The sequence below is a fragment of the Gopherus evgoodei genome, chromosome 5 (genome assembly GCF_007399415.2).
Source record: "Gopherus evgoodei ecotype Sinaloan lineage chromosome 5, rGopEvg1_v1.p, whole genome shotgun sequence".
In the NCBI taxonomy this organism is placed as follows: domain Eukaryota; kingdom Metazoa; phylum Chordata; order Testudines; family Testudinidae; genus Gopherus; species Gopherus evgoodei.
Genome location: NC_044326.1, coordinates 51,583,335 through 51,605,740, shown reverse-complemented (window position 1 = coordinate 51,605,740; position 22,406 = coordinate 51,583,335). Strand labels below are relative to the sequence as shown.

Sequence of the window (22,406 nt, the reverse complement as noted above, 5' to 3'; positions counted from 1 at the left end):
TCAATTATTAGAAATATATATTGTTGGGTTTGTGATGCCTGGGACAACCACATGGTGAATTGCCTTCTGGGTGCATAGGTACAGACCTCTCAAGACATCCAGATAGACTTATGTGCAGTGCCAGGGAGAAGCCGGTGGGTCATGGTTAAGGCTATGTTTTAGTCACAGGTATTTTTAGTGAAAAGTCATGGACAGGTCACAGGCAATAAACAAAAATTCACAGCCATGACCTGTCCATGACTTATACTAAAAATACTTGTGACTAAATCTTGGGGGGGAAAGGGGATTGCTGGGGGATGACATCTGGGGACTGCTGCTGGGGGCCACAGACCATGCTGCTCTGGCCGGCCATCCAGGACCGTGGACCACGGCTGCTTCGGCCAGCCGCCCGGGAACTGCAGCCTGAGGGCTGCGGACACTCCATCAGGCCACCTGGGGACCACTGCCCTGGGGCCGTGGACACGCCGTCCAGCCACCCGGGGACCACTGCTCAGGAACCGTGGACACACCGTCCAGCCGCCCAGGGACTGCTGCCCGGGGGCTGTGGACCATGGCTGCTCTGGCCATCCCTGGGGCCACTCCAGGGGCAGCTGGTATGGCTGTCCCCAAGGCCACCTGAGCAGCTGTCCCCAGAGCCAGCTGCTTGGGTGGGCCTGGGGTCAGCCACACTGGCCACTGCAGAAGTCCCAAAGGTCACAGAAAGTCACGGAATCCTAGTCATGGTACATGTAGGTACCAGTGACATTGAGAAGGTAGGAGAGGGGTCCTGGAGGCCAACTTTTGGCTACTAGGTAAGAGACTAAAGTCCAGAACCTTCATGGTAACATTCTCTGAAATGCACCCAGTTCCACATGCTGGGCCAGTTAGAACTGCAGGGTCTCATTGCATGAAAGAGACAATGTTCTGGGAGGGAAGATTCAGGTGTATTAGGAACTGGGGTGTGGAACAGCTTCCATACAAGGGGAAAATAAAAAGACTGGGACCGTTCAGCTTAGAAAAGAGATGACTTAGTAGGAGTACAATAGAGGTCTGCAGAATCACGACTGGTGTGGAGAAAGCAAATAGGAAAGTATTATTTACCCCTTCACGTAATTCAAGGACCAGGGCCAACCAATGAAATTAATAGGCAGAGTGTTTAAAAAAAACATAAGGAAGTACTTCCTCAGGCAGTGCAGTGTCAACCTGGGTAACTTGTTGCCAGGCGATATTGTGAAAGCCAGAAGTATAACTGGGTTCAAAAAATTTGATAAATTCATGGATGATAGGTCCATTCATCAGGACTGTCAGGGACACAACCTCTAACTCCAGAAGCTGAGAGTGGACAACAGGTGATGAATTACTCAATAATTGCTCTGTTCTGTTCATTCTTTCTGAACCATGTGGCACTGGCCACTGTTGGAAGACAGGATATTGGGCTAGCTGAACCATTTGTCTGACCCAGTAAAGCCATTTTTATGTTCTGACAAGAAAGTAGTAAAAAGGAACATAGTGCCATGCAGTTCATCTACCACAGTGTCCTTAACAATTACCATGGTTAGGCAATGCAGGGTGTCTGCAATAACAACAAAATCAGACAAGGAAAAAGTAATTCAGTATTTCCTGCCTTTTGTCAATTAACACTATTCACAAGCACACCCATCAAGATGTTTAAGTACAAAATGTGATGATCCTCATCTGTAGTTCTATATAGATCTGAAGAGTTTCCATCTTTTTTTATCAGAAATAACTATCACAACTGCAGATAATAATTGCAAATAATTATTGCACCTTCAGAGACCTACTGAAAGAGGTGCGTACCTTACTCATAAAAAAACAGCGTCACGTGTTCTAACTTAAAGCCAGTTAGAGTACATGTACCCTGCTATGTTCACTGATAATCCCACACTAAATCACAAATTTAAAAGAGCAGCCACCACATATTGGATTAATTTTTTAAAGATACAGAAAAGAAAAACAAAGCACTAGAAGAAAAGGCCCTCTTTATGGGACATATACAGTAGATCAACCTCTAGTCTTTTAAAGCCTTGACATTATCCCCTTTCAATGCTAGTCTAGCGTGAGTGAGAATTAAGTTGTTTTAAATTTTTTATTTAATAAATATTCTACAGTCTCTATAAAACTACTGATCCAAAAATCAGTAGAACATTATCAGTTTTCCCACTGACGCTAAAGAGGTCTGAACATTCTGGGGATTGTAGGAGATATTGGGTCTGTGGGTGTTCCTAAATCATTAATAAGAACAAATGGTAGTAAATAATGTGTTCTGTGAAAAATCACAACATTCTGAAAAGCAGCTATGGACGTCCATGTGCATGCCTTAAAAATTCATCTGTTTAAAAAAGGTACCTGTTTACCATACATTCATGCTTACTTGCTGATTAATTTGCAGTTTTTAAGAACTTTTCAGTTAAAAGGTAAAAAATATTACCATAGATGCTTAAACTTTTCTATATGTTATTTAAAAATAAAATGGACAACTTAAACTGATGGAAGTTAATTTAAAAAAAAAAAAGTCACAGCCTAAGAAATTCTGTGTGAAGTTTCTAAAGCTAATGCAAATTACCACACCAGAGCTATAAGACCTGGAAAACTAGTGTTTAACCAAAAGGGCCACAGAATGTCAATTTCAGCAGCTCAAACATGGTCTGTTGTAGTATCAGTAGCCCAAATTCAGCACTGGTGTACATGGGTGCAACCATCTTTTCTTTATATGTTTATACAGCTCCTAGCATCATTGGGATGAGGCCTCTTGGAGCTTCCTCATTACAAATAGTTCATCTTCATCATCACCATCATCATCATGGTTTAATCACTCATAATACCTCATCAGTTTTTTGGCCCCTTAACACTTTGTTGGTATTTAGCTTCCTTCGGGCTTTAAGTTTTCACATAAATTAGTTTGTAAAGAATGTTATGAAATTTCTTTTCTCACACTCCAGAATTACCTCTCATACTGTAATCAGCCAGGCACCATCAATATGAGTCATAAAAACTTCATCACTTACCAATGCATTTCTGGAAATGACTGAATTTCAATGGGTCATTTGAGGAGAATCATGCAACATCAATACAGAAAAAGTAAAAAATCTTACAAATTAATTATTTAAATCAATGATTAATTATTATATAAAAATACAGCATATTATAAAAGACTGGCACGTTGTTCCTTCATTCAGTTTTATTCAAGGTAAATCCATTAATCTTTTAACCAACCTTGACTCCTCTCTATTTAGATGGAGCACACTAGGTAGCCTCTACCTCTAACTAATGGATGCACGTCCTCTGCTCCTCCTTTGATTGTTCTGCTTATTGTAAATTGTTCCAGCTGACCATTTCATCTTAATTTGTAAGATTTTTACTTTTTCTGTATTGACGTTCCACTTTCATCAAATGACCCATTCAAATTCTGTCATTTCCAGAAGTGCATCAGCAAGTGAGGGAGTTTTTAAGACTCATACTAATGGTGCCTGGCTGATTACAGCATGAGATGCAATTCTGGAGTGGGAGAATGAGTGGTCATTAAAAACTAAATGTTGTACTATGAAATAATCAGACTTTTTTTAAATAAAAAAGGAGTACAATTGGAAAAGAGGCCAAATTAAACAGTCAATAGCCTTCACTATGATCAATTGAACAAAATAATAAATAGACCAGCAATAAAATTTCAAGAAAAGAATAACAGACTGAATAGGATTAAAATACAGTTTTAGAAGCCCCCAAAACACAGACACACAATGCCAGAATCCAGATCAATTATTACTCTACTGACATAGAAGCACAATGATAATTAGAGGGCCATCTGGAGAAAAATTTTGATGAAAGCATGCTGAAATCAGAGCAGTTTCAGTTCTTTCATAGGGCTGAAAATATACATTAAAAATTAAGTCCTTTCAGATATATTCTGGCATTTTTCTTTTAAAGAAATATCCAGACAAAAAGTAATATACCATATATGAATGTATGAGAAAATGTTCAGTTGCTGAATGTGTTCAACTGTTGTGGGCCATAAAACCAAAGAACAAATTTCTCTTGTTCTTTTATGCATAATTTCTCAATATCATTAAAAATCAAAAACAGAACAAAAACAAACAAAAAACAAAAAACAACCCACAGTGCAGTGAAGGTAAGAAAGAAAGGAGGAAATCATGTATTTGTCTCAGGACATGATACAGCTCCCACTGAAGTCAGTGGAAAGACTCTCATTGATTTCAACTGGGGTTCTATCCTGTTTAAGTTCCACTATACCAAACCAGATAAGTGGATACAAGTACTTCCTTCCAGCAGATGGAGAAAGAAAAAAGACAGTTTTTTAGGGGGGAGGTTTAGGTTGGAGTGGGAGAGGTTTAGATTGGATATTAGGAAAAACTTTTTCATTATGAGGGTGCTGAAGCACTGGAATGGGTTACCTAGGAAGGTGGTGGAATCACCTTCCTTAGAGGTTTTTAAGGTCAGGCTTGACAAAGCCCTGACTGGGATGGTTTAGTTGGGGACTGGTCCTGCTTTGAGCAGGGGATTGGACTAGATGACCTCCTGAGGTCCCTTCCAAGCCTGATATTCTATGACATCACTCTCTCTAAAAATGGGCTGCCTGGCTCTGATCAGTTAGGATCTTCTTGAGCAATAAGACTTCAGTTTAAAAATAATGTACAAAGAAAATTAAGAAAAAAATCCAGGACAACTATCTGAAATCCAGACACAACAATAACAGCAAATGGATGTCTGGGTTTCTATGTACAGGATTTGGAGAAATCAAATTAACAGATAAGAAATTACCAGTCTCCAAGATCCTTCTATGTCCTCCTAGGCAAATGGGAACTTCAAGTACCCAGTACCAGAACAGAGGGTATAGCTAAGAAAAACTGAGAAAATCCATGAACTACAGCATACAGGACCTGTCTTTCATAGGAGGAATGCTCAAATCTGTAATGATCTGAAAGATATACCAGTATCACCTGTTAGAGATCATGAGGTTGATTTTTTTGTGTGGATCAAAGAGCCACGGGACCTAAGATGTGGAACATATAACCTGCTTACACTTAGGGGAAAAGCAAGATAATCATCCTAAAAAACTCCTCTTGTGCACCTGCTCAAGAACCAGGCTGACAGTCAAAGGTGACCAGGAGCCTTATGACCATCAGGTTTATGGAACAGAGGCTCTGTCTCAGAGTGTATATATGTGACCATCTGAGATGAATGCTGAATAGGCTATTCTTTCATAGGTGAGAGATGAAAGTATTCAGCCTCAGAGGCAATGATTCTCAGAATGTGAAAAACACTACTTTGCACTTTATTTAGGAACCTATAAGGTCATTTAAAACATATTAAGAATGAGGACTTACACAGTTCCAATTCCTCTAGCTAGATCTGATTCAATGAGCCAGACTGCCATGAAATTCAGGGCTACTATACCCATGAATGACTAAGAATGGTAGAAAATTCCTCTCTAGCTACAAGAAGATTTGATGGGCTAGGTCCTCACGCATTCATCTTTATGCTTTCCATCCCCAAACCTCAATTTATGCTGATATGCTATATCTGGATCCCTACTACCTGGCCTTTAAACTCTAGGTTGAAGCAATGAGTTGCCTGATCTAGACTCCACCCAATAGATGAAGGGAGCCCATCTTTATGAAAGACCATAAGCATGGGTGTCTTTGTGCCCCAAGCTGGCACTCCATTCAAAAGGCTAGTATCTGAGAATCTATTCCCAGAACCTATTTGGGAATCCATCGCTGAGTTCTGCCAGTTACTGTTATCCTGCAAGCATCAGGTGAGGTTATATATTAGATAAACAGAGCCACTTGGATTAAGGCAGAAACATGACTCTCAGCCTCACAATCCATTGATTAGGAAAGAACACCTTAGTCCCTCTTGGTACTTACATACCATGCTAATAGGTATCTTATAATTATCTAAGATGCATGGGTAAACCTTATCTACCCAAGCATGGAAATGTTGGAATGTTCATAAGATCAAGAACACTACTTTTTTTCCCCAGTATATCAGTTGCACAAGGACCAGTTAACTGGAAGAATGGACTTCTTAATCATCCCTGAAATACTTGGATCAATTCTTTGGGCTGCAAAAAACCCCACCAGGCTTTTCTTCTGAGAGAGCAGAGCATGATTTAAAAGCTTTTATGGCCTGGTTTCTTGTCAGGAGCAGTCCACTCTCTGTCTTAAATGTTCTGAATGAAAAGGGGAACTGAGGAAAAAAGTTACACCATTTCCTACAGTGTTATTAGGCATAAGGTCCCCATTCTTTTCAAGCAGTGGAGCACTGCCATTTACATTTAAATTGCAGGCATCTTGCTTAACAGGCATGACTAAATCATCTCTTCTGAAAAGCCAAATATCAGAAGAATCTTATATCCTGTTAGATCAAAACTTCTTTTCTGCTAGTGAAAATATTGCATTAACCTGGAGATAAGAAGAATGAATTGACTAGTCAACTAAGCTGTTACCTCTAAGGAAATGTGGTCTGGATGAAATAACCAAACTCAGAGTAATTATCAGTGCTCTACTGTCAAACTAGGATGAGGTATCTAGTGGGATCCCACAGGTATCTGCTCTGGGTCTGGTACATTTCAACATTTTCCTTAATGGACTTGGATAATGAGTGAAGAGTATGCTTATAAAATCCGTGGATGACAGCAAGTTGGAAGGGGTTACAAGCACTTTGGTGGACAGGATTGGAATTCAAAATTACCTCCACAAATTGGGGAACTGATCTGAAGTAAACAGTATGAAATTCAATAAAGGCAAGTGCAAAGTTACTATACCTATGAAGGAAAAGATCAAAACACAAAAAGGGAAATTATTGGCTAGGCAGTAGTATTGCAGAAAAGGATCTGAGGGTTATAGTGGATCACAAATTGAATATGAGTCAACAATGTGATGCAATTGTGAAAAAGGCTAATATCATTCTGGAGTATATTGTCATATGGAAGATGTGGAAGCTAATTGTTCCATTCTGCTTGGCACTGCTGGGGCCTCAGCTGGAGTCTGTGTCTAATTTTGGGAGCCACACTTTACGAAAGATGTGGACAAATTGGAGAGAATCCAGAGGAGAGTAATACAAATGATAAAAGGTTTAGAAAACTTGACCTATGAGGAAAAGTTTTTTTGAAAAATCCTGTGAATGTTTAGTTTTAAGAAAAGAAAACTGAAGAGGGACCTGATAATGGACTTCAAAGATGTTAAGGACTTTTATAAAGAGGATGGTTATCAATTGTTCTCTGTGTTCATAGGACAAGAATTGGCTTAATCCATATCAAGCGAGACTTAGGTCAGACATTAGAAAAATATTTCTAACTATTAGGATAGATAAGTACTAGAATAGATTACCAAGGGAGGCTGCGAAATCCCCTTCATTGTAGATTTTTAGGAACAGGTTAGATAAACACCTGTCAGGATAATCTAGGTATACTTGGCCTGCCTCAGTGCACAGGAATAGGTTATATGACCTCTCGAGGTTCTCTTCCATATATTCTGTGATCCTATTCCCTTCTTTTCTCTAAACCGGTCCTATTTTTTCAAATTTGTCTCAGAGGTCATGCTTTCTAAAAGTCTTATAATTTTTATTGCTCTCCTCTGGACACTCTCTCCAATTTGTTCACATATTTCTTAGTTTGTGGTGCCCAGAACTGCACACAGTATTCCAGCTGAGACCTCACCCATGGCAAGTAGAGGGGAACAATTATCTACCAAGTCTCTCATACAACACGTCTGTTAATACACCTCAGGTTTTGTATATGACACTCCTGGGACCTCTTATACATGCTTTACTCACACTGGACATACAACCAACATAGGACCTCGCACCCTGGATCTACTTCCACTAAGTCACAGGGTCTCTCTATACACAGAGCCGAAGCTCTAACCAACTGGCTGTTAAGAGAAAGCCAGATGTGTCCAAACCATGCCTTTTTTGTTGGGTATTCTCTGGCCAAGAGAGATAATGAAACCACTGCAACTAATGTGCCATATCTCTAAATAATCCAAAGAAAAGTGAGGTTAAAAAAAAAGAAAAGAAAGAGAGATTATTAGTATACTAACTGCATAAATAACTGTAACAAAACCCAGACAACTGGAGAGAGGAACACAGGAAAAAAAAAAAAAACTTAAAGCCTATCCAGCCAAAAGAGCTGTATCCAACTGCTAGAGTCTAGAAGACAACTGATCAGGATCAGCCAGTCAACTTTATAAAGGGGAACAACACATCACAAAAGCTTTGCCTGGTCTCATGTGTTAGTAGAAGGAATTATTCCCCTTTATTTGAAGTAGCATAGGACAGTGGAGAATTGAGCATTCTAAAAATGTAAACAAAACACAAACAAATCACAAACTATATCTTTGCATGCTGCCTTACTGCCACAAATAGCCCTAAAGTACACCACATTTTTCTTACGCTGCTTTTAGATGAACAATTTCATCCTCTGCTGCCAAAAGGGTAGTGGCTGATTTGGTCTTTGTGTCTTCAAGAGCCATCTGGGCTTCTGCCAGACTGCAAGAGAAATTAATAACCAGAAATATACCTTTAAATTAAAAGGTACAGATTCTCACATTGAATTTTGCATGATAAAGCAAATATTTTAGCAGACTTTTTTTTTCTTTTTTTTGCAGGTCACCTGCATGCATAGTCTGCAAAAGTCATATCTGACTAAACTATACCAGCAGAATTACTGTTCTGTAACCCATTATTATTAATCTTATACAGCTCCAGTTACTCCATCTCCGTCCCTAATTTAGATGTCCCAATTTGTCTCCATTAATCATAATCTGGCATAATCTCTGAACATGAACACTCCATCTGCAAACCTGCCCATCTCCAGCTCCACAACACTGCCTGTTTTCCGCTGCCTTCATAGCATCATCGCCAAAATCTTCCTTCATTTTTCTTCTTAACTTAATTAGCACATCTCTGTCCCCAAGTCCCTGCTCTCTAGACTCCTACATGTGCAAAATATTGCTGCCCACTTTCATACATGTATTGTACAAAGAAATGCAACTATGCCACCATCATCCTGTATCATTACCAATGATTCCCCATTTATTACAGGATCCAGGCCAAAATTGCCTTCTTTTGTATTAAGTCTTCTGCAGATTTGCTCCAGCCTACATAATGAACGTTTCTTTGTACTTAACTCCCTTCTCATCTCTTCCTGTTCATACAGAAGGCTTTGCTGAAATGCTTCTTATCTGGCCTCCCTATGTCTATGCCTCGCTGTCTACCATAATTGAAAATGGTTGAAAAGTAGTTTGTTTCAACATTTCCAACTTTTTTTTCTTTGTTCGTTTTGACTGAAACAATTCACCAAAATCTTCACAATTTCCCTAAATGTTTTGGTTGATTCAAATCAGCCTTTTCTGGGGAGAAAAAGTTCCGGATGAAAAACACTGACCATATCTAATCACTGTGCTCAGTAGTGTGATAAGGGGTGGGCATATGAGCCTGAGGATTGAGGATGCAAAAATGGAGGCTAACTACTCTAATTGGCATCATCCCACTGCAAACCCACAAGAATCAATGCTGACAGTTTCAGCATTAATCCCCTCTGTTATTCAGTGTTGGGGTCAGCCCACAGGAAGTCAGCACAACCTTTTGGTGAGCTGTACAGTAACTCCCCACTTAACGTTGTAATTATGTTTCCAAAAAATGCGACTTTAAGCAAAATGATGTTAAGCGAATCCAATTTCCCCATAAGAGTTCATGTAAATGGGACAGGGGATAGGTTCCAGGGAAATGTTTTTCATCAGACAAAAGACTATATTTTATATAGATACAGATACACAGTATAAGTTTTAAACAAAATGTAATACGGGTACACAGCGATGATGATTGTGAAGCTTGGTTGAGGTGGTGAAGTTAGAGGCTGGGATATTTCCCAGTGAATGCCTTGCTGCTAAATGATGAATTAGCAATCAGCTGAACCCTCAAGGGTTAACCTATTGTTGTTAATGTAGCCTCACACTCTACAAGACAGCAGGAATGGAGGGAGGGCAGAGAGAGACAGAGACACACACTGTGTGTGTGAGAGAAAGAGAGAGATGCATTGCCTCATTCAGTACGCTGACCCTACTCTAAGTACATTGCCTTTTTAATTAGATCAGCAAGCTGAGACAGCAGCTGCTGTCAGAAAGCTCCCTCAGTCCTGAGCCCTGTCATGTCGTCCCCCCATGCTTTATGGAGATGGGGTAAGCGGGGTGCAGGAGCAGGAGGGAGGGGGACACCCTGACATTAGCTCCCATCTTCCCCCCCCCACTCTTGTAAAGCAAGCAGGAGGCTCCCGGGAGCAGTTCCAAGGCAGAGGGTGGGGCGGGACAGTTGAACTGCTGGCAATTGATAGCCTGCTGGGTGGCTGCCACACAGGGAACTTAGGGGAACCGCTGAAAGGAGGGCTGCTGGTCCACCTTGGTTCCAAGCCCCCCACCAGCTAGCTCCAATGGGCCGCTTTTCCTGCAAGCAGTGGACAAAGCCGCCAAACAATGTTGTAAAGGAGCATTGCACAACTTTAAACAAGCATGTTCTCTAATCAGCAACATAACAAAACAATGTTAACTAGGATGACTTTAAGTGAGGAGTTACTGTACTGCCAGAAGTGAAAGGGGGCATGAGGTATAACAAAGGGGTCTCACAACCACATAATTCTAAGAAAATCTGTGTAGTTTCATCTCCTCCTGCCACTTGATATTGGCAGGCCTATGAAACATTTCTGATATACTTTAAGGACAATGAGAAAGGAACTTTATGAGGTAAACTCTGAAGGTTCTCATTCTTGGGGGTTTCCTGTACCTGGGGATGATACACCCTATGATGTTTAGAAAACTCCTAAATATTCAGTACTATCTTGGTGTCGCTTAGAAGACAAACCCCAAAAGTCCTGACTGAGGAGAACACTGTTGTGTCTTTCACACACTATTTTACTTTGCTCCAGTAATGAGAGAGACTCATGAGTCATGAAATGTCATAAGCAATTTAAAAAGCTGAGCATGCAACTTTCAAGAGAAGTTCGGAAGTTATGGAAAAAAAGAACAAAAAACATACACAAAATGCACGTTTACTTCTCTTCATTTGGTCTGCTGAGTACAGCCTTAACAATTTGATCTTTAATTCCTGTCTGGCAGCCCACCCTTCCAGGTGAGGAAGGCCAGTTATAGATAGCCCTAGAAGCCCTCACTACCACAAATGAACTGGAAGGCACCATCACTGGAGAGCAGTGCAAGCCATTCTTTCCCTCCCTTGCATGCCCAAACACTCTTCATATTTAACTAATATCAGCTGTATGATGTAGATTTAGCTCTGGTTAAATACAAGTCCCCCAGCCACTGCCACGAAAATGCATTTTCATTTCAGGAGAGTTGATGTTTGCATTATGCAAACTACAGTCAACAATTTTACTAAGGCTATGTTTACACTAGCAGTTTTGTTGGTATAACTTACATTACTATGGGGTGTGAAAAAAAAATCCCCCGAGTGATATAAGTTACACCAACAGAAGTGCTCATGTGGACAGCACTATGTCTGCAGAAGATGCTCTCCCATTGGTATAGAGCAGCCACACGGGAGCTCTTCCAGTGGTGCAGCTGCATTGGTGCAGCTCCTATTCCTTCCCCCCTCCACCCCCCAAAGCAGTGGCAAGAAGCTGGGGGTTAGTATAACCAACTCTCTACCCCCCTCCTTCCAATTCACGCCTCAGCTGCTTTTAATATTGAGGGTTTTCTTCTTGAAAATGACTATTAGAGCACAGCTTATAGTGAAATACAGACTTTCAAGTTAAAGGGAACAAAAACTTTTAAGCGGTTAAAACATAAATGTGCAGAGAGTTTCACTCCTAGCAGCCTTTTTTGAAGTTTTAGTTGCCTATGACGACATCAATGAAAACATTACAGGAAATATATCGCTGTTCCTGCACACATTTCATTGCTATTTTCTTTTGAAATAATATGTTGCTATATTTAGCAAATATAATAGCTTAGTTTTAGCTAACACTAAGATATTAATCTTCATTTACTACCTTTATTTATTTGCTTAATTTAATTATCCAAATATGTTACTGTTATGACTGTCCCCCATTCACACTTAATAGGCAGGAGACAACTGGAGGTAATAGATGGTTACATGTCATTACTAAGGTAACTAAAATATGGTGTCCCTCAAGCATCTATTTTGTTACCCATATGCTGTTTGATAGAAATAAGGAGGTCCTGGGTGAGACAGGACCATATCCTGGTCCCATTGAAATCAATGGGAGTTTGGAACTGATGTCAAGGGGAGCATGATTGCAGTCATAATTTCTGAACACTAGAGTATTAGTGTGCTGATGATATATAATTATACATCTCTTGCCCTGCAGAACCTGCTACCTCAGCATCTACCCCAGAAGAGTGCTTGGATGCAATAGCTCACTGGATGCACAGGAGCGGCCTCATTCTCTACTTAAGGAAGACAGAAATCTTTCTAATAGATAAAGATCATAATTATGCAAGGTTTTTCTCCCTTTCTTTGGGTATGACTACACTGCAGTCAGAGGTGTGATTACAGCACATGTAGACGTACCTGAGCTAGCTTTGATCTGGCTACCTCTAATAATGATAGCAATGAAGTTGTGGCACCAGGAGAAGAAGCACAAGCTAGCTGCTCAATAGTAGATATCCAGGGTTCCAGATGGGTTTGTATAAACTATGTTTCACTGCTGTTGTTATTCAAGCTAGTTAGATCAAAACTAGCTCAGGTACATCTACACAAGCCACAGTCATACCTCTGATTGCTAGCTAGACCTACCTGTTCCTATCTGTTGAGAAGCATATTTGTAAGTAATCGGAAGGATAAGAACATTGGGCATTCTTTTCAACCATACCTTTTCTATGAAATGTCTCTCTCATAATCCAAAATATGACAAGGTAGGTAATTTGATATCTTTTATTGGACAAACTTCTGTTAGAACATAAGAACAACCATACTGGATCAGGCCAACGGTCCATCTAGCCCAGTATCTTCTCTTCTGACAGTTGCCAATGTCAGATGCTTCAGAGGAAATGAACAGAACAGACAATCAGCGAGTGATCCCATCTCCTGTGATCCACTCCCAGCTTCTGGTAAACAGAGGCTAGGGACACTCAGAGCATGGGGTTGCATCCCTGACCATCTTAGCTAATAGCCATTGATGGACCTATCCTTCATGAACTTACCTAGTTCTTTTTGAACCCTGTTATAATTGGTGGAAGGTACAAGCTTTCAAACTATACCAAGTTCTTCAGGTCTGGGGAAAGAAATCAGAATGTCTGAACTAAGTACAAGCGGGGACAGATAGCTAAGCTCTCTTAAGGAGTCAGAAAGAGACAGAGCCTAAGATGGAATCCACTACAGTTTGGCTAGTGGTTTACTCTGGCTTGACTGGAATGAACTATGCTTGAACCTTTATTTCACTGTGCTAGCCTAAGGACTTCCAATGCTGTGTAATAAATTCTACTGTGCTTTGAAGTCACTGCAAATACTTGCTGAGGTGCATTAGTCTCTGAAGAGCGTACAAGTCTCTACCATGAGTCTATCTCAATTGGACTCACTAGACAGATCTCACAATATGAAGCAGGAGTGCTGGAGCCCAGAGGTTCAGTCTAGAAGACGGTGAGGCTGGGTGGCCTACCCTGAAGCTAAAAAGAAGGGCTTCCTGGAGGTCTGTCACACCAGAGTGGTTCCTCCAAAAGACTATTCAAAAGTTGGGACACAGTAGAGATCCTGTAGATCTGCTTAATTATCTGTCCCAACTTATATTTAGCTCAGGCACTCTGATTTCTTTCTCTAGTCCTGGAGAACTCTGTGTAGTTTGAAAGTTTACTTCCGCCAACAGAAGTTGAGCCAACAAAAGATATTACCATACTTATCTTGTGTCTCGCATATGCTGGGACCAACACAACTACAACAGCACTGCAAACAAACAAACAAACAAACAAACAAACAAACAAAAACCACCACATATTTGGATATATCCAAAATGTGTCAAATGCCATATGTGGCATGAAAACTTCCCTCTGTGCAACTAGCAGTACAGAATCTGTATTAAATAAGCTACTGGTATTATGATAAAAAGTTTTCGGGGCAAAATGTTTAATTTCTGCCGGGCCTATTGTCTTTCAGGCAGCTAATATGATTTTTAAAATTATTTTAATTTTACAAACCAACAAACAACCAAGGTTTAAACTTACTTACTAGAAGACTTTTCATGCCTTGGGTATACAGTCCCACATCATTCAAAATCAGAAAATCCACAGTCTAGATACATTTTAAATTCTTATTTCAAAGCAGAAATGAAACATTTTGCAAATTTCTATTAGAAGTGAGGTGTGAGAAGAAAAATCAATTTGTTGTTGAAAAATACACAGTTAATTCTCCTACTCTTGTTGCACTAAGGTGAGTTGTAAACGAGTTGAGTTCAGTTCTTTCTCCAACTGTTGTAGTTCATGATTCCGAGTGCTGGCAAATTCCCTCAGCTGCCTTTCTTTCTCAATTGACTCCTACAGTGAAATACAAATATCACATTTTTTGAATGTTATGCCTGAAAGTTATACAACATTTCTTTAGAACAGTGGTTTTCAACCCGGGGTCCACAAACCCCTGAGGGTGCGCAGACTATGTCTAAGGAGTCTGTGGAAGGTTGTCATTACCATAGAACGGTAGTTTTCAACTTGAGGTCCACAGACTAAGTCTAAGATTTCCAAAGGGGTCACACCTCCATTCAACATGTTTTGGGGTCCACAAATGAAAAAAAGGTTGAAAAACACTGCCTTAGAATGTCTCATGACAGGCTGTGCATTTCTGAAATGATGCAGTAAATAATAATTCTAAATTGATCTTAAACAAAGAAAACATTGTACTTGGTCAAATAGAGAGGGAGCACAAAACAGCCAGAGAGAGATTAAATTACACTATGGGAAAAGTTACATATAGTGGTGCTTTACTATTTCAATGTAAGATAGATAGATCTTAGATGGATATACATATGGATATGCACACAAATACACATACTACTTTTTGTCCATATATTTTCCTTTCTAGTAAACTCTTTGAACTAAATATGCCAACAATTCTTCTTGTATTAATTAACTTTTTACACACTACTTGGCATGCAAAATAATGGGGGGAAATCATAAGAGCAAATTAAGCAACTAGTAGAACTGAAAAGGATACATCCTTGCACAAGCAACTCTGCTTTTAATACCACATTGCAAACCCTTATAAAACTGTAAATAAACTAGTAATTGTGCACTGGGTTTCAGTTCAGTGTTTGAAGGCTTTCCTTTCATTTGCACATGCAGTTGAAAACCCATAAATTATCATGCAGATTATTTCTTTCACTACACCTTTTTAAATGTTGTCATTTGTAAAAACAAATTAAGAGAAAACTGCTCTACTCCCTGTACCAAGTACAGACCCTAGCCAGATTAATCCTAGTCCATATGGTCGGATGTCATTTTACCCAGGGGAAATAGTTTATTTAAACTGTAAACAGTGATTTTTGGGGGGGCAAAATGTAAAGTGAGAAATCAGGGAAAGCATGAAGACATTTCCTCTCATCTCCCCACTAGCTAATACTACTGTTTTCTCCCAAAACATACAAGAGTGCCACAGAAGGTCTGCATCTCCAGCTGAAGTATTGTAAACAGCACCTTCTATAAAACTTATGAATCATGCAGTGGAAGAGAAAAAGGAACTCACACCACTGCTATCTGTGAAAGTAGAATGAATTATATTGTAAAAATAAGAATGGATTAAAGAAATGTTGTATGTACCTTTAAGCAGAAATAAGAATGTTGAAATACAGGTGACAGGAAAAGAAACATCAGGCATAAACAAGGGTGCTAATGGCAAAACATTAACAGAAGATCGGTAATACTTAGTAAGGAAATAAGATATGTATGCCTAGCCCAGGTAAACTTATCAGATTCTGCTTCCTTTGTTATCTTGTTAAGTGCTCGCCCTTTTATCTGTATAAATAAGATAGTTTGTGTCTTGCATGGTGCTCACATTATCTGGGTGTTATTAGCATAGCGCTGTGCTAATAAAACAGAGTGGTCTGACAAACTATGAGTCCTGAGTCTAACTTTGACATATCCTAGTCCTCAAAGTTAGATGCATGGTGGTATCATGATTTATAAAATCTCACAAACACATGTATTAGAGCCCAAGCTTCAGAAGAACAAAAACTAACAGAGGTCATGGGATCTTATGCTCACCTCTCTGTTCACATGAGGAGTTTCACAAAACACTAAGTTGCTTCCAATACAGGTCTGGCGTTAAGTCTTAGGGTGATATCATAGCAAACTTCTAATTAGCAAATTACTTAACCTTGATGTAAAAATGTATTTAAGAAACTAGTTTCTTAGACAAGACAAAAGATCTTAGGCTTGCTAAGCTAATTTAGTCAAATTAACTTTAATGACTTCTTTCATTCCCCCTTTAAAGCTTTTTTTGAATGACATAACTGTCACAGTTAACAATGATGGAAATAGTTCAGAAGGCAAACGGTGAGAAAACACTGTTTCAGTTAGTAAAAAAAACATTGATTTTTAATTGCAGGAAGTCTGATTTATATACTGTTATCGGCTTAAAAATAAGCATTCAGCATACCTGAATGAGAGAAAGACTGGTTTCAAAGGGTCTTCCCGAAGTAGTACTGGAAAAACAAGTCCCCAGCCACGGCAGGAGACGAGATTTTATTGTCTCTACACCTGCATAATGCCCACCTAAGAGAATACATAAACCAGGTACATGTGAGAAAAATGCAGAGAAAATCCTTAGTCTGCACTTATAAAGAAAATGGAGGTGATACATACAAACCATAGAGACATGGAAAATTCTCACCTTCTCGAGCTGTTTGATTGAGGATTGTGAAGAGTTGACCCTGAATCATGGAGTTCATTTCTATGATTTCACAACATCGGTTCAGATTCTGATCACATGAGTTAATCTGTAAATCAGAGGAATTAAAACATATGTTTGGGGTTTTAGTTTTATTTTGTTTTGACTTTTCTAAATAACTGTTGAGCAATAGTCAACGTGGTTTCTGAAAAGGGAAATCTATTAGAGTTCTTTGAAGGGGTCAACAAACGTGGACAAGGGGGATCCAGCGGACATAGTGTACTTAGATTTCCAGAAAGCCTTTGACAAGGTCCCTCACCAAAGGCTCTTACGTTAATTAAGCTGTCATGGGATAAAAGAGAAGGTCCTTTCATGGATTGAGAACTGGCTAAAAGACAGGGAACAAAGGGTAGGAATTAATGGTAAATTCTCAGAATGGAGAGGGGTAACTAGTGGTGTTCCCCAGGGGTCAGTCCTAGGACCAATCCTATTCAATTTATTCATAAATGATCTGGAGAAAGGGGTAAACAGTGAGGTGGCAAAGTTTGCAGATGATACTAAACTACTCAAGATAGTTAAGACCAAAGCAGATTGTGAAGAACTTCAAAAAGATCTCACAAAACTAAGTGATTGGGCAACAAAATGCCAAATGAAATTTAATGTGGATAAATGTAGAGTGATGCACATTGGAAAAAATAACCCCAACTACACATACAATATGATGGGGGCTAATTTAGCTACAACGAGTCAGGAAAAAGATCTTGGCGTCATCGTGGATAGTTCTCTGAAGATGTCCACGCAGTGTGCAGAGGCGGTCAAAAAAGCAAACAAGATGTTAGGAATCATTAAAAAGGGAATAGAGAATAAGACTGAGAATATAGTATTGCCCTTTTATAAATCCACAGTACACCCACATCTCGAATACTGTGTACAGATGTGGTCTCGTCACCTCAAAAAAAGATATTCTAGCACTAGAAAAGGTTCAGCAATGGGCAACTAAAATGATTAGGAGTTTGGAGAGGGTCCCATATGAGGAAAGATTAAAGAGGCTAGGCCTTTTCAGCTTGGAAAAGAGGAGACTAAGGGGGGATATGATAGAGGTATATAAAATCATGAGTGATGTTGAGAAAGTGGATAAGGAAAAGTTATTTACTTATTCCCATAATACAAGAACTAGGGGTCACCAAATGAAATTAATAGGTAGCAGGTTTAAAACAAATAAAAGGAAGTTCTTCTCCACACAGCGCACAGTCAACTTGTGGAACTCCTTACCTGAGGAGGTTGTGAAGGCTGGGACTATAACAATGTTTAAAAGGGAACTGGATAAATTCATGGTGGTTAAGTCCATAAATGGCTATTAGCCAGGAAGGGTAAAGAATGGTGTCCCTAGCCTCTGTTCATCAGAGGATGGAGATGGATGGCAGGAGAGAGATCACTTGATCATTCCTGTTAGCTTCACTCCCTCTGGGGCACCTGGCATTGGCCACTGTCGGTAGACAGATACTGAGCTAGATGGACCTTTGGTCTGACCCGGTACAGCCGTTCTTATGCTTAACTATGTTTATGATGTACATTGAACATGATATAAGAGCTTTTTAGAATCATTTTGTCTATGACTTCATTACAGCTTCCTAAACAGCCATTGGAATGTTCAGATACTTCCAAGGGCTGAAAAAATAACTAAGATGTAAATAGTTACACCAAAGGGCTGGGAGTCAGGAATTCAAGGTCCTATTTCAACTCTATCATTGACTTACTAGGTGAAAGAAATCATTCACCCTCTCTATGCCTCAGCTTTCCCCATTAATAAAATAGATGCAATAACACTTACCTACCTCATGGAAGTGGCATGAAACTTCATTAATGTTTAAAAGGTGATATAAAATTATTGGATGAAAAGTCCAATATTAAGTGCAAAATATATTCCTACAGACTAGCTGAAATAAACCACACTTATAAGATTACTTTGTTGCACTGTTAATAGTCACACATAGCTTACATGTGATTTTATCTGTTTTTAATACATATTGAAGCAAACAGTGTTCAAGAACAGGAAGAAACTAGCATTATGTTCTTGATAAAAAAAGCAGAAAAAAAAATTACAGAAAGCTATCAGCTATCTCATGGAATTACCGGAGTTGGAATTTGTCCAGGACATTACTGTTAACGCTACATCTGTCAGGAAAAGCTCTAAAATGTCTTTACCAACGACAAGTGGTCAGAATTTCTGTTTACATATCACATCTGAAATAACTGTACCTCCAGGAGTACAGTGCCCCCAGTACTATACTGGGGTACTGGTATAGTACTGCCTCAGAAAGAGGACTACAATGTACTAGAAAACAAATGGTTACTCACCTATGTATTAACTGTTGTTCTTTGAGATGTGTTGCACATATACACATTCCTCTGCAGGTGTATGCATGCCCAGTGCATGCAAGCTGCAACCTTCACCTGCCGTAGAATGTATTTGTGCACAATCATGCAAAGGAGACTCCTCCCTTTTTATAGTGCAAGGGCTTTCTCCAGGCTTTTCCCAACCAATTAATTACCTGGACTGATCCAACCTATATTTTCAGATCTGATAAGCTGTCACCTTGAGGTGGTATGACTGTAGATATGAATGTTGCCTAAAATTCTCCATGTTCATATCCGTAAGTTCTGTCATGCAGGTTTCCCATCTCCATGGCAATTAGTGTGGAGGTAGGAAATTGGGGTAGGGACCTGTGAACCGAAATTAAAAGTTGGACACCAATCAGCTGAATCAATTACCAAAATTGATTATAGGGATTTTTATGATAACTGAAATGTTCTGGATTTTAATTAACCTTTCAAATCCTTCAGTTTTTGGTGTTTGCTGAAAGGCAGCTTAGGACCATTACTTTCTTGGGGTGCTGAGGCCAAACACAAAGTGCATGGTGGATACTGAGCTCCCTTAAAGCTAGCTCTTGACATAAAAGCCAGCCTTTGAAATGGAGACTTTTGTTTCCCCTCTCGAAAGAGAGACCCAAGGAACAAGACAAAGGCCCAAGATAATGCAGTGTCGCCTTTGTCTCCTCTGTCTTCTGTATAGAAGCCGCTATCTGCTCCCAGACAAGTTGTCTATAAAGTAAGATGGGTCCTTAAGCTCTCTGGATCCCCAGGCATCCACTATTGAAGAAAGTGACTCTCACCATTGTATCATCAGCATCAAAAGTTGCCCATACCTGATGCCCTTATGATCAGCTTCTTAAGCTTCTGGCATTACTACTGAGGAAGAAAAAGCAACCATTGTTCCTCCTGACTCTTGGTCATGAAGGACTGGTAGTGAATGACTTGGAGGATTGCAGTCACACTGAAAAACCTTCTCTTTAAATGAATCCGAGCACTGCAGCTGAGGATTCTGGGTACAATACCCTAAGTGTGTCCAGCCTCCATCACCAAGCTCCAGGAGACATGGGGGGTGGGAGTGGGGAAGACATAGCCCGGGGCAGTCTTAGGGAAGGGTGTACTGTTTACTTAACTTTCTTCAAGACTGGGACAGCTCCGTAAGGGATCTGCCACAGCTAAATCACCAACTTGTCAAAAATAGGATGCAAGGGTATAGCAACATTATTGGATGGCTGTGGTTTCCTGTCCAGTTACTGCATAACCATGATCTTTGTATATTTTTCAGTTAAAACCAGGTCAGAAATAATCAGTGGTCATGAAAAACTTCTGTAAAAGTTGAGAAAAAAGTAGGATCTTCTGCTGCAAAGTCACTGTCTTGGTATTCTCATAATGGAGATGTATTTGGCATCAGGAAAGTCCTCTGGCTAATCTAAATGCAAAGACCAGATCTCATCACCCTGATCCTTAGTTTGTAATCAGGGAGCCTGGAGTATCATCAGGGTTCTGGGAAGGACAGACACTGTTGGCACGAGAGTTCCCAATGCAAGAGGTGTCAGTGTAAAGGCAGAGCTACTTGCCCAAGGAGCACTGACTCTTGCAATGCAAGAGTACATTTTGGTGCAAACAGAGTCGTAACTGCACTGAGATTTCTTGCACCCAATAACCAAGACAAAGAATGCTATGAAGCCAGAAGTGATCAGACCAGATTGTCAAGCATACACGGATACCTGGAATCATGACCTCCTTCTCCTCTTCAAGCATCTGAATGCAGGAGTGAAAAAATACAGAGGTCTTGACAGGGCTGGTGCAAGGATGTTTTGCGCCCTAGGCGAAACTTCCATCTTGCGCTCTCCCCTCCCCTCGCCCTCACCATGAGGTGCCCCCCTCATGGCAGCTCCCCCCCTCCACCCTGAGACGCCCCCCCATGGCAGCTCCCCCCCTCCGCTCTGAGGTGCCCCCCTTGCGGCAGCTCCCAACCCCCCACCCTGAGGCACCTCCCCCCCGCCCCCCGCTCCAGCTCACCCCTGCTCTGCGTATGAGCACAAGCACACCGTGGCCACTTCACTTCTCCCGCCTCCCAGGCTTGCGGTGCCTAAGCTGATTGGCACTGCAAGCCTGGCAGGTGGGAGAAATGAAGCAGTTCACTCCTGCCCCGCCTCCACCCTGAGCACGCCACGGCTGCTTCACTTCTCCTGCCTCCCAGGCTTGCAGCACCAATCAGCGTAGGCACCGCAAGCCTGGGAGGCGGGAGAAGTGAAGCGGCTATGGCGTGCTCAGGGAGGAGGCGGAGCAGGGGTGAGCTGGGGCAGGGAGTTCCCCTGCATGCCGTCCCCCCCACTTACTTGCTGCAGGCGGCCCTCCCTGCACCCCCCTGCCCCAGCTCCCTCTGCCTAAATGCCGGAGGTGACTGGGGCGGCCAAAGATCCGGCCACTGCGGTCGCTGCCGAAGAAAATTGCGCCCCCCAAATGCCAGCGCCCTAGGCGACCACCTAGGTCACCTAAAAGGTTGCACCAGCCCTGGGTCTTGATGTGGAGCAACCACGAGTCAGAGAGTCTGGCAAAGGCATGTCAGGGAACTGCTGACTGTTGTGGTGCCTCCTGTCTCAGACTCCTGCATAGAGGTTCTGTCCCATCCCATTAGCCTGAACTCAGTACCACCTCATCCTTTGGCTACACTGGTGATGATGCTGCAGGAGACTTCTGAGTTGAAGCTGTCTGACTGGGATTACTGGAGCAAGGAGCAGGTCTGAGCAAACGCGGCTGTCCCTGCCATGGTGTTCCACTGTTGAGCAGTTGTAGAAAAACTCAGCTTTAGCATCAAGGATTTATCCTTTGAATCACTCTATCCTAGCCAGTGTCACACCAGACTTACAGAAGTCTCTACTGGGTACTTTCAGGAAGACTTAGAGACACTCTCCACATCAGGGCATGTGATGACACATGCAGGCAGTCTGGCACCCCTGCACATCATTGTCAACATAACAGATATATAAATTGTCAGTCTTTGACATTGTTGTGCTGACAAAGTTTGAAACCACGAATAGTTTCCTCCCATTTTAAATGCCATACTTGCCAACATGGGTGTGTGTTGAAGGAAGTGCCAGAACAAGTGGAAAAAACAAGCACCATGAAAGTTGCTAGGTACCCTAATGAAAAACGGTGGCAACCTCACTGAAATG

At 40.9% G+C, this 22,406-nt stretch overlaps 1 protein-coding gene across 4 annotated transcripts in view; it reads right to left on the bottom strand.

Moving 5' to 3' along the window:
• Window positions 1–22,406, bottom strand: part of SPATA18 (spermatogenesis associated 18) — a 42,481-nt gene that overhangs the window by 15,186 nt on the left and 4,889 nt on the right. For 3 of the 4 annotated variants that reach the window (XR_004000682.1, XM_030564789.1, XM_030564790.1), the window contains exons 2-5: window positions 16,861–16,966; window positions 16,627–16,742; window positions 14,395–14,513; window positions 8,410–8,505 (exon numbers count right to left, since the gene is read on the bottom strand). Coding sequence is in view for 3 of the 4 variants with exons in the window: in XM_030564789.1 (XP_030420649.1) it covers window positions 8,410–8,505; window positions 14,395–14,513; window positions 16,627–16,742; window positions 16,861–16,966 (437 nt within the window). In the remaining variant the exon portion in view is untranslated. The remainder of the gene's footprint in view (window positions 1–8,409; window positions 8,506–14,394; window positions 14,514–16,626; window positions 16,743–16,860; window positions 16,967–22,406) is intronic. The other variant, XM_030564791.1, reaches the window with a different exon arrangement.